At 39.8% G+C, this 12,240-nt stretch overlaps 1 protein-coding gene across 2 annotated transcripts; it reads left to right on the forward strand.

Moving 5' to 3' along the window:
* Positions 1–10: 10 nt before the first annotated feature.
* Positions 11–11,930, forward strand: LOC140784447 (uncharacterized). Of its 2 annotated transcripts, XM_073131865.1 has the most exons (5): positions 11–666; positions 8,939–9,214; positions 9,334–9,471; positions 10,231–11,053; positions 11,156–11,930. In XM_073131865.1, exons 1-5 carry the CDS (start codon positions 364–366, stop codon positions 11,782–11,784), a joined length of 2,169 nt encoding a protein of 722 aa, XP_072987966.1. In that variant the 5' UTR covers positions 11–363; the 3' UTR covers positions 11,785–11,930. The 2 variants fall into 2 exon arrangements, with proteins under 2 accessions (XP_072987966.1, XP_072987965.1); XM_073131864.1 differs by having other exon boundaries at positions 12–666; positions 10,231–11,930.
* The last annotated feature ends 310 nt before the right edge of the window (positions 11,931–12,240 follow it).

The following is a 12,240-nucleotide window of genomic DNA, read 5'->3' on the forward strand; positions in this document are numbered from 1 at the left end:
GCCTTAAAACCCCATCTGGTAGTTCTGGTTCTTCTACTTGGAAAGTATACTCTTTGCCAATCCTCCAGATCTCTCTCTCTCTCTCTCTCTCTCTATATATATTTTTTTGCTACTAAAACCTCATAACAAGTCACGATTCAGAGAAGTTAATAATGGGATGTACTTGGGCTGCTGTTATCTCCCAGTTTGACTTTAAATTGCCTGTCAGTTTTCCTCTCATTATTTTAAACTTGGGCTTTGTTTTTAGGAGTCGAACGTTGGGTCTGACCCAAATAAATATATCTAATAAGGCAGTAAACTCTGTGAGAGTTCTTATCTCTTGGACCCAGTACTCTTTTTTTCTTCTCTCCTTAGCTGGGAGAGATGGCGAGGCACAAGGCGGCGATGGCGGCGGCGGCGCATCTCGAGGAGGGGTCGTCGTCGCAGAGGCTGGTGGAGGCGGCCTTGAGGGGTGACGTGGAGGCGGTGGAGGAATGCCTGCGAGAGGAGATGGTGGATGTGAACTACGTGGGAGCGGTGGTCTTGAGGGCCAAGTGCACGGAGGCGGTTCTCCGCGAGGAGGCAGGGGACGAAGTCAAGATCGAGTACCAGGAGTTCAAGACCGACGTCACACCGCTCTTCGCCGCCGCCCATTCCGGCCACATCGAGGTGGTCAGGAGACTTCTGGTACTAATCCACTTCCTTTTCTCTCTGTGGTTCTTCGTATGGCAGTTTTGCTTATGCATTTCAAATTGGTAAAGTGGATGAGTGTAATGTCTCCGATGGCGTGAGTTGGGTTTCGAACTTCTTGTTGCATCCTTTGAGATGCACAACTAAACCGATTTATGTTGCTAAGAGGTTGAAATTAGTAACTTTTCATGATTTTTGGTAGAAACTTCCAACTTTTTAAGCATGGGGATAAAGAAATCAATGATAATACTTTTGCGCGATTCTTAATGTAAATTTAAGTAGGTTGGTACCGATCGACTTCCTTCTTCCTTCCTTAGTCTTTCTCAACCATTACTTGATTTTTGCTGACACATTTTAAAAGATTTGCAGTGGACCATTTGGGTTTGGATTTCTTTTCCTTGTAAAGCTCGATAGAATTCTAGTCCTTCTTGGCTGTCCTTGCAGCATTCTTTGATAGGGTTGCAAAATTTGAATACATAAGTCAGATGATGTATAATTGAAAAGATTTATGTTGCAATATTAGAATACACAAGACAAATGATTTTTCCTTGTAGCATCTTTGATCGGGTTTCTTTTTCTTTATTGCGCCTCACCCTTTTATCCTGTTTATGTGGGGAACTTTTTCTAATGCTTGAATAAGTTTAGCAATTCCTTATTTAAGGACAGTCCTTTGTGTAAGAAACTAATAAGGGCCGGTTTGGATACTGAATTTTCTATATGATCAGGCTGGTTAAACTTTCCTTCGGAATCCTCAGTGGTATATGAAAATTTTCCTGTGAAGTTATTTGAAAATCATTTTCTTGATATCTGAACCTCTTATAGAGTTAATAACCACTGGAGCTATAGTCTTTTTATGTGGCATTATTTGGCTAAGATACAATATTTGAACACCCAAGATCGATGAGACACAATTCAGTTTATGCTCATGAGAGGCTAAACTGTTTCCTTTTTCCCACGTTACTTGCCCTCTTCTGGCGGAATGTTACACATGTAGTTAAGACTGGGGAAAAATAACCTTATATAGAGGTTTGGCAAAATATATAGGTCTAAGTGTGTCTGACTGTAAACTCAGTAGATTGGTATGCTGGCTATTTTGAACTGATCTAGTGCATTAGCTGCTTATAATTTTTCTTGCTGTTGCTGTTGTTATTTTATCTTTCATTAAATTACATTTTGAGATATTAGTTTATTCATACATCAGCAAAGATACTGTTGCATCACTGTGAAGTTGTTGTTGTTGGAGTCATTCTTATGTGACAATAGTATCATTAGTATTAGTTCTTCAAACTAAAGTACGAATATTGCATTCACCAGAGGATATGCGTATTTACTTTATTGGTTTTGCATAAACATGATCAAAGTTGATATCCATAGGTCCAGTCTTCATTATAAGATGTAATCCAAATTGGCTGAAGACAGTTGATGATATATAATGTGATACAGTAGAATATTTGGAAGCAAGCATTTATTTTTCATTGTTAAATACCACTAATAACATACCTTGGAATTTTTAGGAATATTTGACATATTTGAAGATGATATTTGGAAACCATCTCCTTAACTTAACATATAGGACTTTTATAAGCCGGCCATTCTAATTCGCAAGATTATATTTCTAGCCTTGTTTCTGATATTGGTTCATTTTCACAAATGCCTAACTAAAGATCATAAATGTATATCATTTTGACAATTTAACCATTGACACAAAGTGCCGTAGCTCTAGAATTGATTATTTCGAGGAATTTCTTTTGAGAAACATTGTGAACATTAAAGAGTTTTGAACCAAACTCTAGTAAGCTTAAATAGGCAAACCATTCTTTTTTTGTTTGTTTGTGGGGGAAATGGGAATAGGAAGATATCTTTTGATAAGGTTGGTCTTTTTGTAGGAGATTTATTTAAGATTATTATAATTTGCAGTTATGCACATATTCCCCTCAAAATCTGCTCCTTCAAATTATATTTGAGGACCAATACAGGGTGTGTCGGTCAACACTTGCCATGCCGGCGGTGTACCGATATGTGGCATGAGGGGTGCCGCATGACACCCTTTCTAGTAGCACTTCACTGAAGACTATTTGTCGTCGTCGTCGTCGTTGTTCGTTGTCGCTTGCTGTTGTTGCCGACCTCGTTGTCGCCAATTGTGACACGGATGTCCTAGACCTTGTTGGCTTGAGGAGGTAGACGACCTGAGTGGGTTGGGTCGTTGGGTCGATTACGAATAAAAATTTAAGTTGCAAATCTGAATCATTGTAATTAGCAACCTCAAACACAATGGGCCATAGCGAGCTACATCGGCGATGACAACAACGACGACGAGAACAACGACGACGAAGCGCTACTAGTCTCCCTCCTTTTTTTCTCTCCTCTTGTGACACGGCAAGTGTCGTGGCACGACCATCCATGTGTTAGACTTCAAATTGAAAGTAGACATTGTATTTACTATTACAAGGCTTATTTCCTAGTATTTATGTGTATCTTAGTCCAAATCAATAATTTTCTTAATTAAAACTCAAAAGATTATGAATCGTGTATTCATATCAAAGTTGACACTAAAGATGAATGCCCAATTATAGAGCTTAGAGTTTGAGATATCCCTATTATAATGATGCCAAAGTAAGACCGTAGAAAGTTGTACATGCAAATCATAGATATTTCAAGGTTATCTTGTCAAAGTACCGATGTATATATCTTAAAAAGATGTTCACAACATCTTGATGTATCCAATGTTAGACTCTACTTTAGGTAACGAATAAGTTTTTCTAAAGCTTTAAAAAGGTTTTTACAATTTTTTGACCAATTATTGTGTCTTGGGATTGTGAGAAACTAATCCTATGGTAAAGTGAGAGAATGTGCTCCCGATTTTTTTAACCTTGGAATCAGGTTTGAGGTGTTCACATGGCGACAAAATTTGTTAAATCATTTTTTAAGGATGTAACAGAAAGTTTGCAGTCTAGATCATATATACATATAGGTCATATATACTATTTACAACATGATTTATTGATTTAAATTTTGCGTCTGGGCTGCAAAACCTAATATATGCATAATATTTAGTAATTCTCTTGGTTATCTCTCTGATTACCAAATTTCCTTGCTACATGAAGTCGAATACAAGGGTAATAGTATGGTACTGAATGATTATAGAATATGTTACGAACCAAATCTGGACCGATCCGGATGTAAGAAAATTATAAAAAATTAAATAGTGGTAGCTTTGTGAGTTAGGGTTCTAATGCCTCTTGTTTCACCCTAATCGAAGGTCGGGATAAAAAGTTAAAAATAAAATAGTGGAGATAAGTCAGAACGAGACAAAACAGTAAATATCCAATGTTGTGGCAGTTGTTAGAGGGCGGCAGACGGCCAAAGTGGGTGGTGGACGGTCGTAGGGTAGGGTGGCTGTAGGAGGAAGGTGGTGATAGGTTTGGAAGCTTTGGAGGTTCTACGGCTATGATCTACTTTTAGAAAGATAAAACGTCATTTAATGGCTACGATAAAATGATAATAAAAAAAATAACTAAACTCAATTAGTTCTCAATATTTGAATACTTGGATTATTGGATTCTTGGATAAATAACAAAGAAGCCCTGCTCCTTTACATATAACGATGGGGTTCAATGAGTCCTACTTGGACTAGCCCTAAAGACTTATATAATTTGAACTAGGACTTGCCTTAGACTAACCTTAAAGGTTTATACAGCTCTAACTAGAACTTACGTTAAACTAACCCTAAAGGCTTATACGACTCGAACTTGGACTTGCCTTAGAGATTTACATGACTTAATTGAACTTGTCTTAGTGGCTTATATGACTTAATTAGATTTACTTTAAGTGCTTACATAAGAGATAAACATGACTTAAAGATAAACATGACTTAGCTAAATCATCCTTCCTTATCCTTCTCAGAATGTTTCTTTATTCTGCCATAGATAAATTTCTAATCTAGAGAAATCTTGAATACGAAAGTTGTTGATCAGAATGTCTTCGATCTTCTCCAAGTGGTTTTATAATATTTGGTTGACTGATGAATATCTGCAGAATAATTAAATAAATTTTAACCTACTTAGACTCTAACTAAATTAGATAAACAAAATAAATAAGATAATTAGACTCGATCTATCGAGCCTTATGTCCCTATGATGTGATTCGATTTGACTCGGATCACATTAATCCACCACGCTTCCATCTACCTTGTCCTCAAGGTGTTCATAGTGGTTTTTAAATCTTCGTTCGCTCTCAAAATTTATGTCCTCGATCTTTGTATGGATCTCGTCTGCGACGTAGAGGAGAGGCCCATGGTGGGTTCTGCTCTAGGGTCCACTTGTTTGAGCCATAGTCTGTCATAGTCGCGGTTGTTTAAGACCAAATCCTAGCCATGGGTGGTTCGAGTTTAGGTCTTAGTGCATACAGTTTAGACCATGACTTGGGTGCGGATGGTCCAAGGAAGGGAGTGGATGTGATGGCTTAGATTGGGAACACTTGGATTGCCGTTGGTGGAAAGTAAGAGTTTTTGGCCCTAGCTTCCACTGCGGGTGGGGAAGATGGCGCCGCGACCGTTGTTGAGGGCTGCTTCGTTGTTGCTATGGTAAAGGGCTCAATCTGTAAGGATGGAGGGTGCTCCACCTTAATCGAAGGAAGGATGGTTGCCGTGGTTTGGATGGTCGCCACGGTTTCACCATTATTAGTGCTTGAAGGTGGAGGTGTCACATGTTCCGCAGTGGCTGGCGACGGTGGTGGCGCAGGGTGGTGGTAACGAACCTGGATAGCTGTCGTCAAGGTTTGGAGAGCATTTTCAATCCTTTCGGAGCTCTTCTCGATGGATCTAGTGACATCATTAGAAAATTCTTTTAAAATTGTCTTCGCCTATGCCGGCGGCTTGTCATCGACTGTTAGTGGTGCCGAGAAAACCTCTATGGGGATGGAGATGATTTTTTGGTCCTCTATAGCTGCGATCCCCCCTGGGTTAGCTTTGGATCACGTGTTCACCATTGTTCGAGGAAGGTCAGCTCTGATCGCATTAGAATATGGCTATAAGGGCCTCTTTGTAGTTGATGTGCATGACAAGAACTAATATACTAAGTGAAATTATAGTCTAGCAAGTGGAAGGGTTGTGAAATTATAGTCTAGCATGTAACTTAGTTTCAGCTGGATTGGCTGATACTTGATTAGTCTTAGGTTTTGATCAGCCCTATCGGCCAATCCTATCTAATATGAATACAACTGGTTGGATACGGGTCGGCTCTGACCCGTATTTGACTTGGGGACATTAATAATTGATGTCCCTCTCATACTGACCCACACTCCCATCTTTGTTTTCTCTCTTATTCTCTACTCTTCCATTGAATCCATCGGCACCCAAGCAAGATCCTAGGCGACCTCAACATCCAGCGACGACCTTCGGCGAAATTTGATGATCTCGACCTCCGGCGATCTAGGGTGTATATATTCTTTTTGTTTTTTGTTTTTTGTTTTTTGTTTTCTTTTTTCTTTCTTTTCTCTCTCTTTCCTCTGGTGACTCTGGCGAGCTTCCTCCCTACCCTCTCATTTTCTTCCTCCCCGCTCTCTATTATTGTAGCTAAAAAATCTGCTATAGTAATAGTGAGAGAGGAGGAAGTGAGAGTGGAAAGAGAGAGGAGAGGGAGGAAGAGAGAGAGGGAGAGGGAAGAAGAGAAAGAAGGGAAAAGAAGAAAGAGGAAAAAAAGAGAGTTGTGGGCTATGATAGTAAGAGGGAAAGAAAAGTGGAGAGAGAGGTGAAGAGAAGGGAGAGAGAAGAAATGGAGGCAAAAGAGGAGAGTTGTGGGCTGTGGCAGTAAGAGTGAGAGGGAAGGAGAGAGAGAGAGAAAGAGAGGGGAAGAGAAGGGAGTAAGATAGAATTTCTCTCTTAACTTTGCTATCATCATTAATGTCAGCAGGGTTATGCATCAATTCTTCACAAATTGTTAACTCTATATTGTACGAATTATTTATCCTTCTTTTTTATGTTACAATTTGTCCCTTAACTTTAGAAAAATTCAATGTCACCATTCCATTAGTGTACCGTCAAAAAAATTAGGCAAGTCAACTTATGTGGTAGTCCTATCAAAGTATATCAGTTGGGAAATTACTTAGATGCCCTTTGTTGGAGAGAAGGTAACTTAATTTTATTTTGGTCCAACAATGATGGATGAATATACCCTTATCTTCATTCTTCCCTCCCCATTCTCTCATTTCCCTCATCTTCATTCTTTCTTTCTATTCTCTCCTCCCTTCTCTCCACCACCTCTACCTCCTCCATCGCCAACTACCTCCCTCATTTGTAGTACTCCACTGCCAGCCACCATCATGATGCAACGGCCTATGCCGGGTCGGAGCGATGCCCACGCACCAACTTGAAGTCCGTCAGGCTCGGCTCGGATTGCGGCCCCTCTCCAATGATGCTATCGCCCACGGAGACCCATCACCCTTATCAGTGATGACACTAGGTAAGGCAATGGCTAGCTTCTGTCGTGTTGAAAAGGATAGGGAGGCAGCAAGAGCTTGTTGCCATGCCACATGGGACGGGGGGAGGCGGTGAGCTCAACGCTGTCGCCCTCCTGCTCACGCGCTACTGTCACTGTCGTTGTTTACCAACTCATGCATTGTCGCCACTGCTATCATCCTCTAGTTCATGCACTATCGTTGTTGTTGTAGCCTTCCCACCCACGGGCCACTATCGTTGCTGTTACAAGCGTCGCTGTTGCCCGATGCAAGGTAGAAGACGAGTGGAGAGTGGAGAGTGGAGAGTGGAGAGAGAAGAGAGGTTAATTTATTTGATGATAATGATGTAATTTGTAATTTTAATTTATTTTTGTTTAAAAATTAATAATATTATGATATATTAATTATGGGTATAAGTCATTATATGTATTCTGTTATTGTCGTTTGTCTTTTTACTTAGATCCAAAGTTTATGGAGGATATTATAACCTAAAAAAATTTAGATGGTCTTCATAAAAAATGGAGGATAGTTCATGGGGTGTAGCTGTAATTGACCCTTTTACTTATTAGATAAGCCAACATTTTTTTTCTAACTTCCACAGCTATTCGAGTACAAGCTGGCTATATTTTCTTGCCTTTTAGATGGTGACATCGTCATCCATTTTCTTTTCACACTAATTATATTTGACACGTTTTTTTATTTTGCCCAAAAGTGTTGCAATATTGCCACTTAATGTCGGTATCGTATGACTTTACTTTTGGATCCATTTTAATTTTCAGTGTAAATAAACCAAAATAAAGATCAAAACAGAAATAAAATAATTTAAAATTTTTGAAAAATAAAACCCTCTCTTTCTCCCGTTCTTTATTATTGCCATAAGACAATTTTTTTTATGATTTTAATTTTTTTTCCTACTTCTCTCTCATTCTGTTCTCTTCCCCTCTTTCTTTCTCTTCTTTCCTCTCCCTCTTATTGCCACAAGCCACAACTCTTTTTTCCCTCCATTTCTTCTCTCTCTCTTCTTCTCTCTCTCCTTACTCCCTTCTCTTTTCTTCTCCCTCTCTTCTCCCCTCTCTTCTTACTGCCGCAACCCACAACTCTCCTTTTATCCTTTATTTCCTTTCTCTCTCCCCCTTTTCTTCTCTTCTCTTTCTCTTTCTTCTTCCTCTCCTTACTGCAGTAAAAGTAACAGAGAGAGGGGGAGGAAGAGAGAGAGAGGAAGAAAGAGAAAGAGAAGAAAGAAAATGAAAACAAAAAACAAAAAAATGGTCAAGATCATCAAATCTTTGTCAGAGGACGTCGTTGAATGTCTAGGTAGGCGAGGATCTGCTCCAACACCGATGGATTCGGTGGGAGAGTAGAGAATGATAGAGAAAGAGAGGAAAGAGAGAAATGAGAGAGAGAAATGAGAGAGAGAAGAGAGAGGGGAAGGTGGGTCGAGGACACGGGTTGTATCCGACCACCTATACTCATACTGAGCGGAATCGGCCGATCCCGACCCAATATGGATTGGGCGCGCGATCTGGCTGAAACCAGTACTAGTTTCGACCTGGGCTCGGGAATGGCAAAAACTGATTCCATGGTTTTGGACTATTATTGGTTGAAGCCGATCTGGTTTGGCTCAAATGGTTGTCTAGGGGTCAAAACCAAAACCTGCTGAAACTAAAACAGAAATTGAAACTTCAATATAAGTTGTTATATAGTTCTACTTCAAGAATATATAGTTAAAATTTTTTTTTGTTGTATATATTATTCAATCAATACATTCATTTTAGTTATTCACGAGATTTCAGAAGCTCATTTCCTCCATTGGCAGTCAGCTGGAGCTGACGTAAATCAGGAACTATTTCGGGGTTATGCAACGACAGCTGCTGCACGAGAAGGCCACTGCAATATTCTAGATATGCTTTTGAAAGCTGGAGCCTCCCAAGCAGCTTGTGAAGATGCCCTACTAGAGGCTAGTCTTTTTGGTGAGTTTGAAGCAGTGGAGTTATTGATATGCTCAGACATGGCAAGGCCTGATTCTGCCGCACATGCAATTGTGATTGCATGTTCCAGAGGATTTGTTGATGTAGTGGCCACATTACTTAAGGTACATAAATTCACATTTTCCTTTTGTTACATTTGTTACAAGTGTTACTTGTTTTTTCCAGATATATGATGCCTGTGTTCAAAGCTGTTGATAATTTGACTTTCATTTTCAATGTTCAGAATGGAGTGGACATAAATTGCACAGACAGAGTTCTCTTGCGGTCAATAAAGCCTGCACTGCATGCAAATGTAGATTCCACTCCTCTCATAGCTGCAATTGTCGGACGTCAAGTTTCTACAGTGAAATGTTTATTGGAGGTATTATTCTCCCTTCTCCTTATTTGCGAATTTGAGGATGGCCTTTGTTCTGTTGCTATCTTGCTGTGGTATCTCACAAGTAGCAGCATGAGAGAAAAAAAGAAAATTTATTTTCACTTTGTAATGAAATTTCATGGACTTGTAAATAGATCACAGAATTTTGTGTTTATTTAATCTACCAGAGAAGGGAAAGCTCATGTAGGAATGTAAACTACTCTCTGTTCAGTGTTCATAATTTCCTTTCGCTAGTTACTATTATTTCTGTCATTTTCTTTATAATAGCGGGTAGCCAATGTATGACAGCCCGAGCTGTTTATAAATTATAACTACATCTGAGTTTCTGCAATTCAGGTCTTTTTTAACCAATTAAGTGTAATCATTTTCTTTCAACAATTGGCATGCCAACAGTTTCAATTGAGTTCATCCTAGATTCTGCAGTTTCAACTTTTCCATCCACTGAGATTATCATCCTCTATTGATATCCATTTTAACTGTCATATACTTGCAGAAGTACTTTCTGATGTTCTTTATTTTCAGTTGTTTCTTAAAATTTCAAGACAAGTTAGTTAAAAAAGATGTGAAATTATCTCTGATCTGGGCTTCAGGCATTCAGAAACTTTTCATGCGGAATTTCAAAGAAACTAACTTTGCAATATGTAGGAAAGTTTTGCTGTTTAATATTATGTTTGAATGGTATCACATGTGGACAAAATATTTGAAATTTCATCTACCTATTCAAGAGCTACAGTTTGGATGCAGGCCGGTGCAAGGACAGACTGTCTAGTTCGAGTTGGCGCATGGTCCTGGGACGTTCTATCTGGCGAGGAGCTGAGAGTAGGTGCATGCTTGGGTGAGCCTTATACTGCAGCATGGTGTGCAGTAGAGTATTATGAAACTAGTGGTGAAATTCTAAAACAGCTACTGCAACATGAACCACATTTACTTGAGAAACCACATGTAGGTAGAACTCTTCTTTGCCATGCAATCCTCTGTGGAAATCCCAAAGCAGTTGGTATGCTGCTTGATGCTGGTGCCAATTTCAACTTCCCATTAACCACAAAAAATGGGCATGAATCCTACCCCATCCATTTGGCTTCTAGGCTTGGTTGTGTTGACATACTAAGACAGTTAATCTCACATGGATCTAACATTAATGTGAAGACTTCAACTGGTGATACTCCTCTGATGATCTCAGCAAAGGCTGACCATGCTGATTGTTTTCTTGAGCTACTTATAGCTGGGGCAGACCTAGGACTTGTCAATGGTTCAGGTGATACAGCATTGCATTGTGCTAAGAGAAGTGTGTTCGCATCCTCCATCATTGACATGATGACTAAGGCATTAAATGCTGGGGCAAGCATATATTCAACAGATATTAGTACTTTTTCTCCTTTACACTTTGTTGCTGAAAGTGGTGCTGTTGAACCACTTCAGATGATTCTGCACTCGTCCACTGCAGATCTGAACAAATTGGATCGTTCAGGGTTCACTCCCCTTATGGCTGCCGCAAGGGCTGGCCATGCTGAGACTTTCCGGCTCTTAATAATGGCTGGAGCTGATATTGCAGTAAAATCTCCTGAAGGTAAGTCTGTAATGTCGATCCTTCAGAATGATGCTGCCGCTAAAACTAGTGATTGCTTTGAACAAATCCTTCTCAGAGCAATGCTGGCTGATGTGATAACAGATCAAACAACATTTAGAGGTCTCCACTATGCAGCTCGGAAGGGGGATGCATCCTCAGTAATCCAACTTTTAAAGATGGGATATAATGCTGATTCTCTAGATGCAGATGGGTATTCTCCACTTATGCTTGCAGCTATGGAAGGAAAATCTGATGCATGCGAGATTTTACTACTACAAGGAGGTGCAGACTGTAATCTTATGAATGATCGGAATGAGACAGCTCTGTCATTAGCAAGGAGCAGCAGTAAGTCGAACAAGGTAACAGAGGGTGTTTTACTTGATCAATTAGCTCGGGCTCATGTGCTTACAGGGGAGGAGCTCTTCAAGCATACACGTGAAGGTAGGGGCTCGCCGCACATAAAGACTGTTCGGATGCTAAAATCAGGGGTGCTGACATGGGGGAGGACGGAACGACGAAATGTAGCTTGTAAGGAAGCAAGAGCGGGACCCAGCTTAAGCTTCTCAAAGAACAGGACAATCGATGATGGTGATGGAAAGATGGCGATTTTTCGGGTGATTACAGTGACAGGCAGAGAAGTCCATTTTGAGGTCTGCAGTTCCTTTTCTTTGGAACTCTGGGTTCGTGGTATTAATCTCATAGTAAAAGTTGCTGCTGCTTCAGGATCTTGACAATAGGACTGGTACTGAGTAGAGATTTAACAAAAAAATTTCCATGGCCAGTGCTTGACTGGTACTGCGATGTTCAAAGTTGCAAATGCTTTTTCTTTGCCCATGGGTCAGTATATATATGATCTTGTATCTTGCTTTCTTCCTGAGCCTCGATCTTTTCATTCAGTGTACAGGTTCTTTTTTCTTTTTTATTATTTTAGGCTTTTTCGGTTTTCTCCTTTTTATTTATTTATTAAGAGTTCGGTTCTCTCCTTGAAAATGGTGTTATTGCCTAACATATTCTGGTTGTTCTCCATTTTTTTTTAATCTACGAAGAGTGGCTTCCTGAGAGATACAGCAATAATGCCCGACCAGGCCTTGAGTTTTATCACGCGGCTACTCCTGTGTCATAAACTAGGAGAGTTAAATACATTTTGATTGCAGTTCAGTTGAAAAAGGAAGGATTTTTATCCTACC

This window comes from Typha latifolia, chromosome 3 (genome assembly GCF_019914945.1).
Source record: "Typha latifolia isolate L0001 chromosome 3, TyphaL0001v2, whole genome shotgun sequence".
Lineage (NCBI taxonomy): Eukaryota > Viridiplantae > Streptophyta > Magnoliopsida > Poales > Typhaceae > Typha > Typha latifolia.

Excerpts from the sequence above, each read along its gene's own strand:
- LOC140784447 (XM_073131864.1), top strand. The coding sequence starts at position 364 with ATGGCGAGGCACAAGGCGGCGATGGCGGCGGCGGCGCATCTCGAGGAG. Across the intron at positions 667-8,938 it reads AGGTGGTCAGGAGACTTCTG|TCAGCTGGAGCTGACGTAAA; the intron begins GTACTAATCCAC and ends CTCCATTGGCAG. Across the intron at positions 9,215-9,333 it reads TAGTGGCCACATTACTTAAG|AATGGAGTGGACATAAATTG; the intron begins GTACATAAATTC and ends TTCAATGTTCAG.